The sequence below is a fragment of the Macrobrachium rosenbergii genome, chromosome 41, assembly GCF_040412425.1.
Source record: "Macrobrachium rosenbergii isolate ZJJX-2024 chromosome 41, ASM4041242v1, whole genome shotgun sequence".
In the NCBI taxonomy this organism is placed as follows: domain Eukaryota; kingdom Metazoa; phylum Arthropoda; class Malacostraca; order Decapoda; family Palaemonidae; genus Macrobrachium; species Macrobrachium rosenbergii.
Genome location: NC_089781.1, coordinates 10,337,566 through 10,355,961, shown reverse-complemented (window position 1 = coordinate 10,355,961; position 18,396 = coordinate 10,337,566). Strand labels below are relative to the sequence as shown.

Genomic DNA, 18,396 nt, shown 5'->3' with positions numbered 1-18,396 from the left:
TTTATATATGATAATATTTTTTTCATTTCTGATGGTTGCATACTAAACTTCAGGCAATGACAAAAAAAGGAGCCAAAAATGAACTCTTAATCTTCAAAACTAAGCGTGCTGTGATTTTTTGGGAAAAAAAAAAAAAAATTTCCGCTTCGATGCTAACTCCGAACGCCACCGGCATACGACAGACACTTTTGTAAGTAGAGGCTCGGTGTTTAAGGGTTAAGCCTAAGAACTTTGCTGTTGACTTTTGGGTATATGATGATATGTAATCATTAAGTCAATCTCTCTATTTTTCCTCTTACATTTTTATACAGCATAACAGCAGTGGTCTGTTTGTAAAGATTTGGAAATTACTGATGAGGCCCATGTGGCTGTATTTATTATAGCATTATTAATGGTATGTTCGGGATGTTTCATATTTGATGCTGTGTAGTAGCAGTATGGGAAGTCGATACCCAAAGCAGTTGTATGGATTGGAACAGCCGAGTGTCTGGGAACAGTCAAAATGACAGAAAGCAACGATGGAGAGTTTTCAGAAGACATCACTAAAAAGCAAAGGAAGTCACACAGAGAGGCAGCTATACAGTAGCTATAATAGCTGAAATGGAGGACTGAGAGACTGTGATCAAGTCATTCATTGGGTGAAATCAACTACGGCCAAGAGCCAGTCTTGGATCGCAAAGGCAGCCTTCTTTCATGAGTAAGTAAGTATACCTTAGTTTTACCAGACCACTGAGCTGATTAACAGTTCTTTCATGAGTCAAGGCAGAAAGGTTATATCCTCTGAATGAAGGACAAGAAGAGCAACAAGTAGGAGGAACAAAGCTAAAGTTTGAAATGTGTGTGTGATTAGTTAGCAACATATTTTATGATGAAATGTATGCATTCATGAAGTGTTTATGGCATTTTACTGCATTGTTGACCCTTTATTCAGTGCTATTGATGTGAGGAAGCAGCATCACAGAGGAGGAAGCCTTGCCAGATGATAATTGTTAAAGCCATGGGTGGGACAAGGCCAGGAAGAATAAGAAGAATCTCCATCTGTAGCTTTGGATGTATGATTTTTATACACCCACTTCAAAGTGTGGAAGAACAACCAGTTCATGGACCAATCTATATTCAACACAAGTTATGGAACATTACTGGCACTTCAGATGTGGGTTGGATTCCGTTCTCAGCTAGCACTCTGCTGGCTGTGAGTTCGAATCTCCGACCGGCCAATGAAGAATAAGAGGAATTTATTTCTGGTGATAGAAATTCATTTCTCGCTATAATGTGGTTCAGATTCCACAATAAGCTGTAGGTCCTGCTGCTAGGTAACCAGTTGGTTCTTAGCCACGTAAAATAAATCTAATCCTTCCGGCCAGCCCTAGGAGACTTGTTAATCAGCTCAGTGGTCTGGTTAAACTAAGGTATACTTTAACTTAGCCAAGGATGACACAAAGGAACTTACCCTCTTAACGCACAAAGGTATTCAGAGGCATCAGTAAAGTACATGTAATTATATTTTCCTAAAAAACTAGTGCAACTAGGGGTGAGGATAGCAATAATAAATTGCAAAATTATTCACCAATAAACATCTGAGACGAACAGAACTGAAGGTAACCTTCATCAATAGACCAAACAGCTAAAAATGTACTCAAAATATGTAAACCAGTCAAGTCTTAGGAAAATGCAAAACTTTACTCAACAAAGCTTGTATAAAGGAAAAATTTTTACAAAATAGAGATACATTAGATGTTGGAAAACAAAGCAAAAATTACATACTGAAATTAAAGGAAGTTCATGGTTAATGAAGTTGCTGAAAACTCCAAATAGCAAGGAACAAGAACCTCAGGATCAAAACAGTGAAACTTAAAAAATTGGTATTCACAGTACTAAATTAAGTGGTAAAGTGACACTACACATCATGAGTGAAGCAAAAGGAAAAACTTGTGAATGAAAACAATAATGGCAGAGGAGATAATCCTGGTAAGCACAGTAGCTCTACAGCTCTTTGCAAAGCTGCACAAAGGATGACACCTTTCCAGGTCAGTGGAGTGCAGCCTGGTCAAGCACAGTGGTATCTTTCTGCTTTTCAAGGTATTGTATATGAAGCTAGTGTGGTTGGGAGCTGTTTACAAGGCATAAGATTACAGTATTTATGACTATGGGTTTGTAAGAACAAATTTAATTTTTTTGTAAATGCAACCTTGTAGAGAATGCTGAAGGGTTAATATTGATATCACCCCCTAAGTAATTTCATTAAAATCTTTGGTGTGAAGAAACAACTTTGTTCCTTGGGGGATATGAACCATAGTTTTCATAAACGGAGTACTCCAACACATCTCACGCTTTGGCTGTGTATTGACTTGAAAACAAAAGCTTAGCCGGTAGGTCTGGGCATCACCCTGACCTATATTGGCTTACTGTAGCTCAACCACCATGTTTCCATTCATACTTGCATAAAGTATTTTTGTGTGGAATGCATTGTGCTGACATTCTTGTTTTTTCACCTTGTGTGAACCTGAATTTTGTACTTTTGTGAAGCCGTTATCTGTTGGTGGTGACACAGTAAGCGCATGTCACCAATGGTGGTAGATCCACACACTGTGTGTATTTCGTATCAAGGAAAAGAAGTGCTTGAGAGACTGTGAGCAGAATGTAAAGGGTGACTCGGTGGAGTTATGAGAAACTATGAAGGAAGCAGAAGGGAAATCCTTCATTGAGGGATACTACCCTGAGCAGTTCCTCCTTCCTGCAGTTCCTCCTTCAGTGATGCCAGAGGCGTCGAGAAAGCCTTCTCCTGTGCTTACCAAGGAAGGGATGGTGGCTGGAGTGGTGAAAGAAGTGCTCACCATCCTTCAGGATAGTTTGAGAGGCCAGCATAGCAGCCCAAGTGACTATTTCCAGTTTCCCCACTCTCCTTGCATCTTGACTAGCCAGCTGAAGGGCTGACTTAGGCAACTTCTTCCCCTTTCCCTTTTATCAGTAAATATGGGTGTGGAAGCAAATTGACCTAGACCTGAGAGAGAGACTGACTGACTGACTGTCAGGAGGGACAAGACGGGCGAGGCAAGAGCACTCTCTCTCTCGAAAGGAGAGTCGAACGAGATTTTCCCACTTGGCCTAGTCGCCGTCCAGTGCCGCCTCCTTTTCACCTTTGGCTGGGCCTGCCTCCTCAGTGGACAGCAAAGTTCCTCGTTGGACGGGTCGGTATAGTTCTCGGCTAGCACTCTGCTGGGCCTTCATTCAAGTCTCCGGCCGGCCAATGAAGAATTAGAGGAATTTATTTCTGGTGATAGAAATTCATTTCTCGGTATAATGTGGTTCAGATTCCACAATAAGCTAGGGAATCAATTGGTTCTTAGCCATGTAAAATAAGTCTAATCCTTCAGGCCAGCCCTAGGAGAGCTGTTAATCAGCTCAGTGGTCTGCTTAAACTAAGGTATACCTAACTTAACTTCAGTGGACAGCAATGCTGATGGGGTGAGACACCATTGGAGGGGCTCATCCTCCTCCATGAGGAGGAAACACTCCGAGATGGAGCTGATGAAAGGGGATCCCCATGACATCAGCAGCCAGCAGAGCAGCCCCCTTCACACAAACACTGGAAAGGGCAATGGGGTCATGCCAGGACCACTCAGATTTGGACAGCCAAGGAGAGACTATTCAGGCTGAGGCTTTGAATCCCAAGAAAGAGAAGGGAGTCCAAGAGATTAACATTCTGATTTGGTGGATGTATGGATTTTCTGAACATGATGCTATCTCCTTAAGGGTATTGGCGGCCAGCGATTTTGGTGATATTGGCTCAAATTCGTGAAAATTAGTTATCGTCTTATTTCCACAGATCTGGGTCCCGGCCATTGCCACGCATAAGATAATATCGATACGAAGCCTTTTAAACAGTTTAAAGGCCAATTTAAAGGCCACACCCAAGTAGAGAATTAAAGGTCTGGTTAGGGGTGGTTTTACTATTTCATTTTGCATTCATTCTTCAGGTATTTGCATTTCTTTTCATTGCGTATTCTTTCGTATGCCGTACAATATGTTTTCCTGATAGAGATGGCAACGCTTCCCAGGACTGAATAACGCGAGCCAGTTGTCCCGAGAGAGAATTCTTATATTTCTTTGATGTAATTGTGTATTTGTTATTTTCAATCCATTGCAACACTTCCTCGGACTTTTGGATGTCAATTGTGTATTATATATATTACCAACATGCCAAAAAAGAAGTTTAGTAAGCGAAGGGAAGCAAGCTCTCGCAATATCGAAACTTATCTTGAAGCTAAAAGTATAGACACAGCTAATGTTATGGCTTCTCACAAGTTGCCACCAACCACGTGTGCTGAGGAGATGCCAAGTACTTCCTATTACGAAGCCCGCTCCGAGTGAAATCTATTATTCCCTTGCAAAAATATATCAAGATGATGATGATGATGATGGCACTGACGACTTTGTTTTGAAGTTATCTGATGATGAGGAGAGAGAGGAGGAAGATAATGAGCATTTTCAAGATGTAATTGCTGTCCCTGACATAGCTTCTGGAGATACGGAAGCTGCTGGTGCTCTCGCATTGTGGCAAAGATCACTAGACAGGGAATTCATATATAAAGTATTTGTTGGTGAAGGGGATTCGACAGCATATAAAGGAGTATGCAGTTTGAATGGGGGCACTGGTCCTTATGGCACTCCATATCCAGTGCTCAAGGAAGAATGCATAAACCATGTTCGGAAGAGAATTGTCTTTCGTCTTATGGCCTTGAAAAAGATACACAATATATTTCGAAATATGTAACAACAAACAAAGTTATGTTTAGGAGTGAGCGTGGAGGACTCGATAAATTGAGTGATAGCCTGGTCATAAAGATTGGAACATGATATCAGCTATGCAGCAAGTTCATTGCTGCCTATTATGTGAAAAAATGACCGGAGAAAGCCTGAAAGGCCTTCAGATGAAAGAGAAGACCAGGAAACGAATGTCTGCTATGCGTTTAAGAAAGCAAAAGAAGCAAAGAACATCAAAAGGAGGCTATGAAGGAGGGGCTCATTAGCCTCCTAAAAACCTGGCGGCACAAGAGTCGAGTGGCATTTTATGATTATCCCCAAAAATAATATAAACTACTTTCTTTAAGTGATAAATGTTTTTTAATAGATATATTATTCCCTCTAAAAAAAAGAGAGGGGAACAAGTGCCATGTAGGCTTTTCCAAGAAACTTTATATGCTTCTAAAAGCAAAATAAATGATTAGCAAAACTTTAACTGCATTTTTCTCAAAACTTACTTTTTCTACATTCAAATTCCAAAAACTCCCTTATATATGAATGGATTTTAAAAATCTAAAAGGCAATTTGAACAAAGATAGTGAGAAAACACATCGGCAAATTTATTTTTCTTTTTTCTCTAAAAAAAATTTGTTTACCAAGATTTAATATATAATTTTATGGTATTTTTTATTGCACTTTTTAAAATAGCATACATCACATATTAGATTTTGAGTTTGCCGTTTTATTTGGTAGGAACTAAACTTTCTGCTATTACTTTTGTTTTTAAATTGAATGATAAATAAAGAAGGAGATGTACTTTAAAAAAAAAACACAAAAAATGTTGTTTAAATAAAAATATTCGTTAAAAAAAAAAAAGTTTTCATCCAATTCACCTGAAATTTTGTATGCATCTTCAATCAAACTATAGGTAACACCTGTGGAAGTTTGAACACCATCACTCAAAATTAATCCCCGACCCCGCCGATACCCTTAACAACCTCCCTCCTTCCTAGGGAAGATCACAAAAAGTTAAGTATATCTTAGTTTAACTAGACCACTGGGCTGATTAACAGCTCTCCTAAGGCTGGCCCGGTGGATTAGCTTTATTTTATGTGGGTTCCCACACTGGAGGCCAGGCAGTTGTTTAGGAGGTGAACACCCTGATAATTGGCACAGAGGGCTCCTTAGCAGCTTAACAGTCAGAGAAGTTGTTGCCTCTTCCACTGCCCTGGCACACAAAGTGCTGTCTTCATGAGGGGCCCCACATGGTACCCAGGAAAGTGGTCCCATCCTGTTGCACGTTGGCTAACGATGTGCCCATGGAGAGATTTAAGCAGCAGGGCCTGTGTCAGCCACAAGGAGGCAAACATTCACAAATCCATCGTTACAGGGGTTTTGCAGGCACCTTTTTTGGTTGGATCTCTGCCAGCCAGGGAGCCTTCCTTTAACGGATGAGATGGTGTTCCTAGTGAACACATGGCCAGCAGTGAAGGGTCTCATTCCACTAGGCAGGGCTTTCACCTACCTCACCCAACAGATAGCCATGCGTAGGCAGATTTGATCCTGAAGCATCGAGAGTTGTTGATGTTGGTTGTTCCTGGTAGATATCATGTGAGAGTTGACTTTGCCTCCAGAACAGCTCTATTACTGTCTCCCACTACTACTACTTCCCTGTGGCAGAGGTGCAGAGGGATATCAAGATCAAACAGGAGGACTCCAGGGATAACATGTTCTCCCAGTCATCATCAGTTAAGTCAGGCATACAGGCAGGGGCTTTGTGTAGAGGCTGGCCTAGACCAGGGACATCCAACACCCAGTGTCCCCACAACCCAGACACCTCCAGTGGCTGCAGGTCTCTCCCACCTGGAAAGGGTGCGTTAATGGAGGCCAGACATTTCTGTCTTACCATCGACGTAGGAAGAACAGGACAGGAAAAATGGGCAGCTCCCACCCTCCTGGTTGAAGAGCACAGCAGAAGGTACCACCAGACGGTGAGTGCCCTCTGCCTTCAAGGGGTGAAGCTATCCAGCAGCTCCTGCAAAAGAAGGCTTTTGAGAGATGCTGTGATAGCAATCTGGAACACCCTCTGACTATCATTTAGGGAGTCTTTCAGGGGAAGTGGGCCACCATCTGGGATTGGTATCATCAAAGGGGTCATTCTCTGTGGAAGGCATCTTTGCAAAGGGTGGCAGACTTCCTAGTTTACCTCTAGCAAGAGACGACCTTCTTGATAGCAGTGAAGGACTACAGAGCAGCCCTCGCCCAAATGTTCAGACCAAGAGGGATAAACCTGTCTGCCTCATTGGAGCTATCGGCTTTCATTAGGGAGTTCAAACAAGCATGCCTTCCTCGAGAAGCCAATGCCCCTGGGATGTGACATGGGTCTGGGTGAGTTTGAGGGGGCCCTCTTACAAACCCTTGAAGACAGCAAGAGACAGAGACCTACCTTAGCCTCGACCAACAGGATGGGCAAAATCCATGGCTATTTCTACAGGGTCTCTCACCTGAAGGGATGGACCTCCTTGTCCTTCAAGTTAGTGAAGACATAGAACCCTGCAGTCCCAGACCTGAGGTTCGAAAGATTGGTTTCCATTCCATCTTTAAGGAATTTTGTCAGAGGGGACAAGTTGGAGATGCTTCTATGTCCAGTCAGAGCAGTCTGAGTATTACCTGAAAAGAACAGTGTCCCACCGATCAGCGTCCAAGAGGCTGTTCGGGAGTACAGGTGGGACGGTGTCAAGAAACATCACCACCTTCTGGCTAAGGGAGGTCATAACCAGGCCATACTCCGCCAAGTAAGAAGGTGAGACACCTCCAAGGGTTGCAACTCTGGCCTGGGATTTTGGTAGTATGCTGGTTTGGGGGAGGTGAGGAATTCTGTTCAAGGGAACTCCAGGGGATTTGGGCTCTCACAGCCTGTTAAACTTGGTAACAGATAGATCATATAAGAAGTGAGGCTTCATTTATTAAGTGTAGGTTTATATCCGCATAGAAGCAAATACCAAAAATTAATTCATTTGTATACTTTTCCTTTGTATACAAACCACAGCTTGCCCACTTATACCTCACCTCTCTGTTCCAATTCTACCTTCCCTGATTCATGTTCCAATTCTGCCTTCCCCGATTCAGGAGACTTTTGCGAACGGCTGGCCTCTGCAATGGATGAGCTAAGCCAGTAGAAGTAGAGGTCAGGGCAATGCCTGATAAAAACTTTTTAAGTCAGTACACATCCAAAGCACAAGGTGCATGGAAATACTCCATTTAAGAAAGCTACAGTTCTTATATCTAGGAAAAATACAAATTACTTTGAAATTTGGTATGTCAAGGAAGATCCTTTTTATTATAACTTTGCAAATAAATGTTGTTGTGGTTGTTTTTGGCAACATTTTATTTAAGGAGTTATTTCAATTAACAGGAAAGATGATGAGGAGGAGGAAGAGAAGAAAGATGACACCCCGTCTGTGTTACAGTTTTTTGCTCGAAAACAAAAGGAATCTAATGATGATAAACCAACACTTCCTCCACCACCAAAAAAGAAGAGATATCACTATTTCACTGAAAGATGTTTGGCTCCAGTTACAAGCTTCTAAGTAATTTTATTTCCATGGTAAAGTCTTTAGAGCAAATCTTGAATTTTAATTTTTATGGTAGTCTTTAGAGCAAATCTTCAGTTTTAATATTTCAACTAGCCGCCATATGCCATCCTGTTGTTGAAGACAAACTTCTAAATAGACTACTAGTGAAAACCATAAAAGATGGAAAAATATATAGCATCAAGAAACACGCATAAACTTGTGCCAGATGACACCAGTTAAGTATTCCCATTTGCCAAAGTGCTCTATCATCAACCTGATATTACAGATGTAGTAACAGGAGAGATTCAGTACCTAAATGCAATAAATGATATACATAGAGGAAGTGTAACTGTATTTTAACATTAAATTAAATGTTAGCTTAAAAAGGTAAATGAATTGGTTATGAAGCCATTTTATTTATTTCATACCTTATAATATATATATATTTTTTTCATATATATATCTATACGCTACATGCTACACATATGCTCTTGTACAACATATCAAGATTATACAATAGTGACGATATTAACACAATTATTACAAAGTTCAGTTTGAGAAATCACAGAATTACACAAGAAATCAATTTGAATTAGACTTGCTTTTTCATTAGAAATCTTCAAAAATAACTTGCAAGTCTATACTACCATTTTCAAGCACAATAGAAAATGCAATGACATTTCAGTATAAGAAGAATATGTTGCCCCATCCCTTCAGAAATCAGCTTGTTAATTCTTCTAACTCAGGAAATAAGGCTGTTTTAATACAAAGCCCCTAAAAGTAATATCTAGCATTAATAAAAATACCATGTATCTATGTTTTAAAAATGCAGCAAATAAAATTCAGTAGCACAATCACAGAGTGCTTTTGCACGAATGCCAATAACTAAAATATATATAAATGTATTCTTCCTATGAAAGATGTTTCTCATTTGTTTTGACTAAAGAGATAGAACTTGTTACTTAATGCAACCTTAAAAGTCAAATATCCTGAGCTTTTAACAAGTGTTATAACAGAGTTTATATAAATTAAGTACATTACTAGTGCAATAAAATGGCTGTTCCCAAGTCCTTATTCTTTCTAGTAGTTAGGAACATTGCTGCACCTCTCAGGTGAAGTTTGCAACCCTTTTTAAAGTAATTGATACAGTTTATTTCTATAACCCCTCAATTTCAACAGCTATTCAAGCACTATTCTTCAAGTTTGCCCCAAATTATTCTGTGATACAGTACCTTGAAAAGCATCAAACAATTCAATAATATATTCTTAAAGCTGCTTTGAGAAATTGTAAAACTTTCATTGGTGCCAAAGATATCTCCCATTGTGACAGTCAAAACAGTGATCTATTAAAAAGTATCATGGTGAGGAGTCCAAATGTACTGGGGGTTGATTGAATGGTCAGTGATGAGACAAACCACATGAAATCAGTTTAGTGACTAGAAATGCATGACAACTCTTTAACAGAAAAATATAAAGCTTTTGATGAAAAGAAAGCTCAAAAATTACTGCAGTAAATGTTTGTTTCCTTTGTAGAAAAAAGAATAAACAAAGAATATTAAGATCCAGTAATTAGTGCAATTTAGCTAAACCTATACTGTATCATACTGTATACACATATTTCACATTTATACACAATACATTTTTTACTGACATCGGTACAGTATCTCCATGTAGCCTTTGCAATTTTAAGTATTTCACACATCTTTCATGTTTTTACATTTGAATTTCCAGTGAACAATCTTGCTCCTAAACATTTGTGACTATTAACTTTTAAATACCAGGTTGTTTCAATGCACTTTTAATGTACGAGAGGTCTGTATCATTTATTGAGGGCAGTCACACAGTAGAAACATTCACTCATTTATAGCCTATTTTTGTCAAAGATATCCTAAAATATATTACAGCATTTCATCTACTGACTCTGCATAAACTAATTGACATTAAAATAAAATTTTTGTATAAATCATGATTACCAGTATATGGATACTACACAACTGTTTAGTTCCATATATCAACAGGAATCCCTTAAGTACATCAGCATTAAAGGTAAAGGATTGGCACAAAAAAAAATTTACTTGTGCATATTTCACCCAAAGAATCTAATAAACCACAATACAGCAACTGTTCTTGAACATCCATACATACATACTAATTGGCATAGCAAGAAACTCTTTGGTTTTTAAGATACAGTGTACAATGACCAAGTTTTCTTTATTACACAAAATAAACAAGAACTTTTAGGTTTTGTTTAAAAAAAAATTAAATAAAGGATGTATGTATGAATAGAATAACATTTGGAAGATTATAACATTTGTGACAATATGCTATGTCTAACACACTGCAACAACAATACCCTTTACAGTAGATGGTTACACTAACTCTGGAAACAGTGCCAAATATTTTAGATATATTACTGGTCTTATAATAAGGGCGTTTAGTTGAAATTGTCTTCAAACCGAAATGTGTAAAAAATAATTTATTGTGCCAAATCTTGTGAACAGCAGCAATAACCACTTTTGGAAACTAAATTTACCAGCATTAATAGCAATCATGATATATTCCCTGACTGACCATTATGAAATCAAAACCTGCATAACCTGACCTTCCCAAAAAGAGTCTACCACTACTTATGAGGAGCCCTAAACATGGTCAAATTATATATTGCACTGAATTCTAAATAAAAGGATATTGCAACTAAAATTTATACAAACCATAGCACATAAGAAAACTACTAAAACTGCCACTGCTACCTACTGAAAAATTTCAGTATATACTTGTAAAGCCATGGTCTTAAGGAATGCCAACATTAAAAATGTGACGGGAGGACTTCTGCACATCTATCAAGACTGGTAAAGAAAATAAAAAAGGCATGTCCAGCTGTTAAAAGTACTCCCTCTAATAATACAGAGTACAAAAAAAAAAAAAAACACTTAATAAATGAAATTCATTGAGCTCAGGATAATAGTGTACAGTATCAGTATTTCCAAAAGTTACAAATTTGATGTTTAAGCATGTTAAAGAGAACCTTTAAGTCCCATGCAGCCTCATTTCCAATTACATTTAGTTGCTGGTATTAATAGTAGGTTCCTGAATTGTCGAGTATAAGATATCAGAGAGAACAACATCCAGAGACAGCACACTCATTACCCAATATAGTTATACTTGTTTAAGAAGAGCTCAAAGAATGCTACTCTATATAGCCTTCAAGAGGTCTCTTCGTAATCTTTAATGTCGCAAGAAAACATAATATTCATTAAGGAACAGCTAAACATTTTTTTTATTACAGAATGATTTACTGATGTTAAGAGCTTTACTAAAACCCTGATAAAAAAAACATACAAAACATTTATGCAATGACAGCTCTTCAAGTACATGTAAAAAAATTAATCGCCTACCATTTGTGACTGGCCTACTGTTCCAATGTTTAGGTATTTTGTAAACAATTAGGTGTTAATGATTTCCAATGGACTATAGGCTCTAAAAAAGGGCTAATCAATACTAAATAGCACTGGCATGAAAACTATCCATATCAGTAAATTACAGCACACTGCGCATTATCTGTAAGAGAGAGGCCTGTCACATAAATAATATATCTATGTATATTCTAAAGCATGCGCAGGATTAATAAGTATAACAGTGCCTTTACAAAATGCTATAATACATAATTCCATTTGCTCTGATACAGAAAAATGAAAGGCATGAAGGAATTGCACACTTACTAACCTGCTGCATAAACAAATTGTTTTTAACTGAATGAATGATGCCAGTAAATGTTGACACTAAAAAGACACTTTCAGTGGAAACATTTCAAAAATCATTCTCTATCAAACCTGTTTAGCACCTTATGGCAAAATGCAGAAAAGGAATGATTCATGATAGAAAGAATAATAAACTTCAAATAAGTTAACAAGAAAAAAATTAAAATTAAAATATAAACTAAATCTATGCCTTACAACTTTTGCTAAAAAAAATACAAGGCTTAAAACAGGCTTGAGAACTTTCCCAGGGTTTAATTCTTGAAACTAACAAAAGCTTTTAGAAATATACATAATATTCAATGTTGTCAACTTGTTACCACAGTCCCTTCTTCCTGGAAAGTTCCAATAGCTACATTTTGATGATGATGAACAGGTGTACAGTACTGTACTTCTCTACCTGTGGGATAAAATTATATATTTCACATTAGTATACTGTATGTGGTTTAACTTGAGAAAAATTAGAAGACGAAAAGTGATCCTATATAGGTTCAGTCCATATCCCTTTACTATCAAAATTACTGCTCCTCCTCTTTACAATAATTTATGACAACCCAGACAAATTTCTTTAGGATAGAAATATGTATTTCAATTACATAACCAACTCGGGTTGCTAAACGAAGAAATTGAGTAATTAAGCTGTTTTGTGTTCCAAAAATACGTCACTCAATAAACATCACCACTGAATTTCAAGTTGTTTTATGATTTTTCTTGACAATGGCTCCCCAAATCAAGAAAGGTAAACACTAATGACTTACCTGGTGCCTTTGCCTTTACATTGTGTATGTGTTTTCCCCTCACTGAAATTCATCATCAGAGCTTAATAACATAGTTTTTTCATTATAAGGTGACCTTCCATTTCCATTGCGACCTCCATTCTGAGTGCCTCTTGAACCCACTCCATTAGCTCCACCTACTGTGTGAGTTCCATTGTTGCCATTTGATCTAGGTACTTCATCTGCATCATAGGTGCTTACTGCAGTGTGTCCAGAGCCTCTTGTGGTTCCACCTGTTACAAAAGAATAAAAAATAGTTACTGAGATTCTTCATATATCAGCTTGCTTCTCGAACCTCTGATGGAATAAGGTGGGTGATAAAATAGCTTTCACACAAAATGTTAGAATGAGAAGGCATGGGCACAAACATCCAACAAAAACTCTTAAAATTCATGTATTTACCAAATCAATAGATTACAAAGCCATGCTTGATTTCAAAATAAAAATGTTGAATTTAAAACCATGCCTCTTTAACATTACAGTACATAAAGAAACTTGTTATCAGGGGACACTGAATTTCATTAAATAATAGATAACAGTAAAAAAAATTAAAAACTGCAAAAGCAAGAAGCAAGAAATGCGAAGCAAAAAATACATGCAGTGCAAACTCAAGGATAGGTTATTTATCCAAAATTACATGGCTCAATTATTGAAGCTACTAGCAAAATTTTCAAAGAAAGTAACACCAGAACCTGATTAAGTACATACTTTGTAAGCTAGACTAACCATTCACAGCAATTAAATGTACAAGAGACTCACACACTATTAACAAAAGTTAATTACACTCACACACTATTAACAAAAGTTAATTACATTTCAATAATCAAGGTTACATAAAAAATAGCATACCAAGCCAGTCTATTTAAGCAACTCAAATGCAAATTCAAAAATATTTGACACGAATAAAACTAATTTCATTTAAATTTACTTGCTAACAACTGCACAACTGAATTTATAACAAAAAGCCATCACTAAATACATTATAAATAGCCAAGTCCATTAGGCATTTAATGTAAAACTGTTCATGAATAACCCATAGCTGACTACATTAAAAATTCCACTTGGCATGTATTTCACGGTTCTTAATACAGTAGAATTATAAAAAAAAAAAAAAAAATTAAAACTTATTAGTCATTTAAATCACCATTAACACTTCTACCACCTTGATCACCAATCTGAAACATTGTAAGGTATTGTTTAGTTACCAAAGCATATGACATCTACACATGGGAAGGAAGAAAGAAATCAGCCATGAAATTATGTGCGCTTGCAAATGACTACTTCGTGAGAAGTACACGTCTACGCAGAATACTAGCCCCAAGTTACTTGTATTCCGGATAAAAGATAACCATCACCCAATTAAAAGCAAAGAAACAACAGTTGAAAAATAAAATTACATAAGGATTGACAAAAATTCTTATCATCGAGGACTTACTGTCAAACACAGAGGATTTTCCTCTAACAACACAGTTCATTGCAAAAACTATTCATATTCCTGACTGCACTACTGATGATGACCATGTTTTGATGTAACATGACAACTAAAATTAACCTGGATTTTACTTGTATGACTTATTAGGAATCTCTCCATTCCCAGTTAGGCAGGTATACGATAAGATGGTCAACTTTCGTATTTCCCAAGAGGAAAAAAGAAATGTATATCTACTGGAGCTCAACACCAGCACATTGTAATTAGGTCACGGCAATATCAAAAGGTTTTTACTTTACCTTACAAAGCTGTGGAAATCTTTCTGTTAGTGTTGCGAGTGTTAATGTTTAGGAAAACAGCCTTAAAATTTTTCACTTTACAAATTTATATATATGAACTGTATTCATTCATCTTACACAAACTTTCACTTCATCAGTATATTACTCTTGTATATTCTTTTTTTACCATGAGGGCATTCTATTATTTGGGAGCTGTATAATAAAGATGATCCTTCCCCTTAAATGAGAGAGACAATTCTGAATAAAAAGAATACCTCTGGGATTCTAAATTTTATAATGCAGTACCTAAATTGTAAAACTTATTAATTTTATACCCAATATCTGATCCTGAACAAAAGCAAAATATTCTGTTGTGTTATAATGCTACCAAGATACCATACTCTTAAATTTTGTCTCTATAATACAAATTCTTACATTTAAATTAGTTTCAAATAAAAAAATTACTCCCGTACAGTATGTTTTTTTTTTTTTTTTAAACATGAGAGCATTCTATTATTTGGGAGTAAAAGTTAAGTATACTAATAAATATTATCCTTCCCCTTAAATGGGATGGACAATTTTGAATAAAAAACTCTGAGGTTCTAACTTTCATAAGTAACCTGAGTTGTAAAACTTATGAAATTTATACCAGTCATCTGATACTGAACAGCAGTCTCTGATACCACTAGCAAAAAATCATAATCAGTTTTCCAGACCATTGAATATAAGCAAAATATTCTGTTGTGTTATATGCTAATAATATATCCTTAAATTTGGTCTCTATAATACAGGTTCTTACATTCAAGTTTCCAATAAAAACATTATCCCCTTTTGATAACAGAGAATGACAAGCAAATCTAGAAATCTTTGTATTCACAAGTTAGGGCACCCCCTGCCCTTCCGGTATAAAAATCTGTAGGTCTTCCACAGCTCTTTCATCCTTATTTTTAACAGTTTTATATGATCCAACTGTTGTCTAACAACAATTTTTTGGTGACTGTCTAGCGACTACCAACAGATTCTGACAACTGCAGTAATGGTTAACTGGGTTCTATTCATAACTGATAATAATTAGGACAACACAGACACTTGTAACAGAAACCTAGCTGTTAAAAGCCAAAATACCAACACATAGCAAGAACAAAATCTATACCCAGGTTGGCAAGTATGGAAATATGGAACAATATGGAATGTAAGAAGGATTGTGGTATATGTAGGTGTGAGAAAGAATGTTGGCACCTATGGAAGAGTACAAGGACCCATCCACACTTGGCATGTGCACCAAAAGAAGAGTGATATCAAAAACATACTGATCCTACTGAGATAAGCAAGATGTGCAGACACCACAAGCACATGTATAGTAATGCTCAAAGAAACCATTAAGCAAGGTTTCTGATGTTGCTTCTAATCCATGAGGTTTTCATACTGTTTGTCAATCCTTAGGCATTACTCATTCTTTGGTGCTGTAATAGCTCTTTACAGTTCATTGTGTCCTACTTATTTTCTTGTGAATCCCTTATTGCATAAGTGACCAGTATTCACTAAAACACTGAATACGTAAGTGAATAAGTATTCACTGAAACCTAAGCAACTGTTATTTTTTTCACACAAATTTACTTATGTCAGCAAAGCAACTTTAAGATTTTCTAGAAAAACTGCTATCTAGAAAAAATTGTCTAAGTCCTTGTTGGGATTCCTTCTGTTAAACATAACTATAGGATTTACAATATTTCTTCATATAAATTAACGGAGATGTCTTCCAGAAAAGTGTGATGCTAAAACTGGGAATTTTAACAATTTTCTAGAAGTCATGTTCAAAACCTGGGAGTGGTTTAGAACATGCAGCATACAGCACTGCTTTCTTCCTTACAAACTTCTCAGGCTTTTCTACTTTCTGGATATTCTAAATAATTTTATGTTTAAAGAAAAAACTTTAGTTATGAAGCCTTGCTTTTATATAAATCAAGAAAATGCCCACCTAAATTATTTATAACTGAAATACGATTTTTACTACTTTTTGAGTATCTGGAGCATCAACTGTTTTTAACAGTTAATGCCTGAATGAGCTAGAATATGCTGAGATTTAAAACAAAGAATTCCCAAGTAATTCATATCACAGCTGTTCTACTTCTTGTCACTTAAAATTGGGGCTTTGAACTATATTGGTTTTCTTAAAGATTCATACAATGGAACACAAAGGGCTAAACCAATACAAATTGACCATTTGGAAATACAGTACCTAAATTCACATTCTTTTTTGGTGATAAACCACAATTCTACACCTAATACACATTCAATTTGGTTCACCAAAGTTTGCATCATCACCTTCCTGCCATTCATATCAAGGAAGACATGCTTCTTTTTTATGATAATCTAAAAAACCAAATTTTCTGCAGGAAAATCAGGAACACGCAAAAGCAGTATATGATGCAATGATTGCTTTTCTATGGAACTTCATCCACAGAGTCTTCTGTAATTGCTAGTATATTATGTTTCTTATTTAAGGATTAATAACTTTTAGTTTTTGCAATGATCTTGTGTAACCAAAGTAAATGTAAAGAATGTTAACTTTGTCAACCCTCCATACAGAAGTCCAAAAAACTTTTGTCCAAACCACAATAGTACCACATCCCATATTATCTACAAGCAGTTTTAATATACACTGGCATGAAAATCATCACTTGTCAACAGAGCACTACTTCAGTATATTAAGTTTTGCCACCTCTCTTACAGTTCTCAAGTGATTACTTTCTCAATGCCAGTGAGAGAAACAGAGACACACAAAAGACTAAGATACTGTAACAGCTTTTAAAATGTCTAACCAGACAAACAAAGGCCCAACAATCTTTACCCAAAAGCAAAAGTGAACATGTTTAAGAAGAAAAGTATGTGCATTAAAAAATATTTCTTTTCTCAAAAGTAATTTTGATACTTCTACTTAAACATATTCACTTAATCCTTGTAACTAAAACATGTCACCTGGGACCAAATTTTGCACAAACTAATACAAGTATTTTCAACACTATAGTGAATCCATAAGAGACTGCTAAAATCAGTAGTCTCCAAGTCATGTCCCATATGAATGATGACTAACTTCTCATAATAATGATAAATTACTAAATGATGACATGTTTTATATACATAAGACAAGTGTTTCAGCAATTGTGATGAGGCAGATGCCAGTGAAGTGATGGTGCGAGCTTCACTCCCAGGGGCCACACCATGGTCACGGCACCTTTAGAGGGCGGTGGAGGTAGTTTCACAGGTTGCTGGGACTGTTGTGCAGGTACTGCAGTGGAGATAACACTGAGGCCTGAGCCCACCACTGTACCTCCACCACCACCACCATCTACACCACTACTGCTTTTAGTAGGAGATGTGGTAGTGGTAATGCTAAAGGCATTAGTGTCTGAGGCCCCAGTGCTGCTGCTGGTACAGGAGACAGGCAAAAGGTCTGGGCGGAGTTCCTCCATATCATGGCTATGAGTGAGCACTTGGGTTGGGCGGCCACCTTCGCCTAACAAAGTTCCATTTTACAAGTTATTGGCTTATGTAAAAAAAGCACATACAGTACAATTCCTTGATATTTTTGTAGAATGCTAAATTTCTGAATAAAAAATAATTATTATGGCATAGTACACTCAAGTTACAATGAATAGAAAAATTCAAGAAAAGCAACAAGCCCAGTTTATGCAAGGCTGCACAAACAGATCCTACATTATACCACTATTTACCCAAGTCACCAGCAACCTACAGTGCTATAATACAAGCATCTTACCTTGCCTACTGTAAATCTAATTTTCTTGAGAACAGCAGACCTTGAACAAAATAATGTTTTCT

At 36.8% G+C, this 18,396-nt stretch overlaps 2 protein-coding genes across 7 annotated transcripts in view; one reads left to right on the top strand and one right to left on the bottom strand.

Annotated features, from left to right (window-relative positions):
- The window catches only part of LOC136826630 (ribonuclease H2 subunit A), a 51,458-nt gene extending 42,731 nt beyond the window's left edge, over positions 1–8,727 (top strand). Inside the window, exon 7 of the mRNA XM_067083948.1 lies at positions 8,159–8,727. Within this exon, the coding sequence (XP_066940049.1) occupies positions 8,159–8,333 (175 nt within the window). The 3' untranslated portion in view covers positions 8,334–8,727. The remainder of the gene's footprint in view (positions 1–8,158) is intronic.
- The window catches only part of Tmep (Transmembrane endosomal protein), a 104,635-nt gene continuing 94,957 nt past the window's right edge, over positions 8,719–18,396 (bottom strand). For 4 of the 6 annotated variants that reach the window (XM_067083943.1, XM_067083944.1, XM_067083941.1 and 1 more), the window contains 3 exons: positions 17,792–18,073; positions 12,832–13,082; positions 8,719–12,473 (listed from right to left, as the gene is read on the bottom strand). In XM_067083943.1, coding sequence (XP_066940044.1) covers positions 12,871–13,082; positions 17,792–18,073 — 494 coding nt within the window. In that variant the 3' untranslated portion in view covers positions 8,719–12,473; positions 12,832–12,870. The remainder of the gene's footprint in view (positions 12,474–12,831; positions 13,083–17,791; positions 18,074–18,396) is intronic. The other 2 variants (XM_067083945.1, XM_067083947.1) reach the window with 1 other exon arrangement.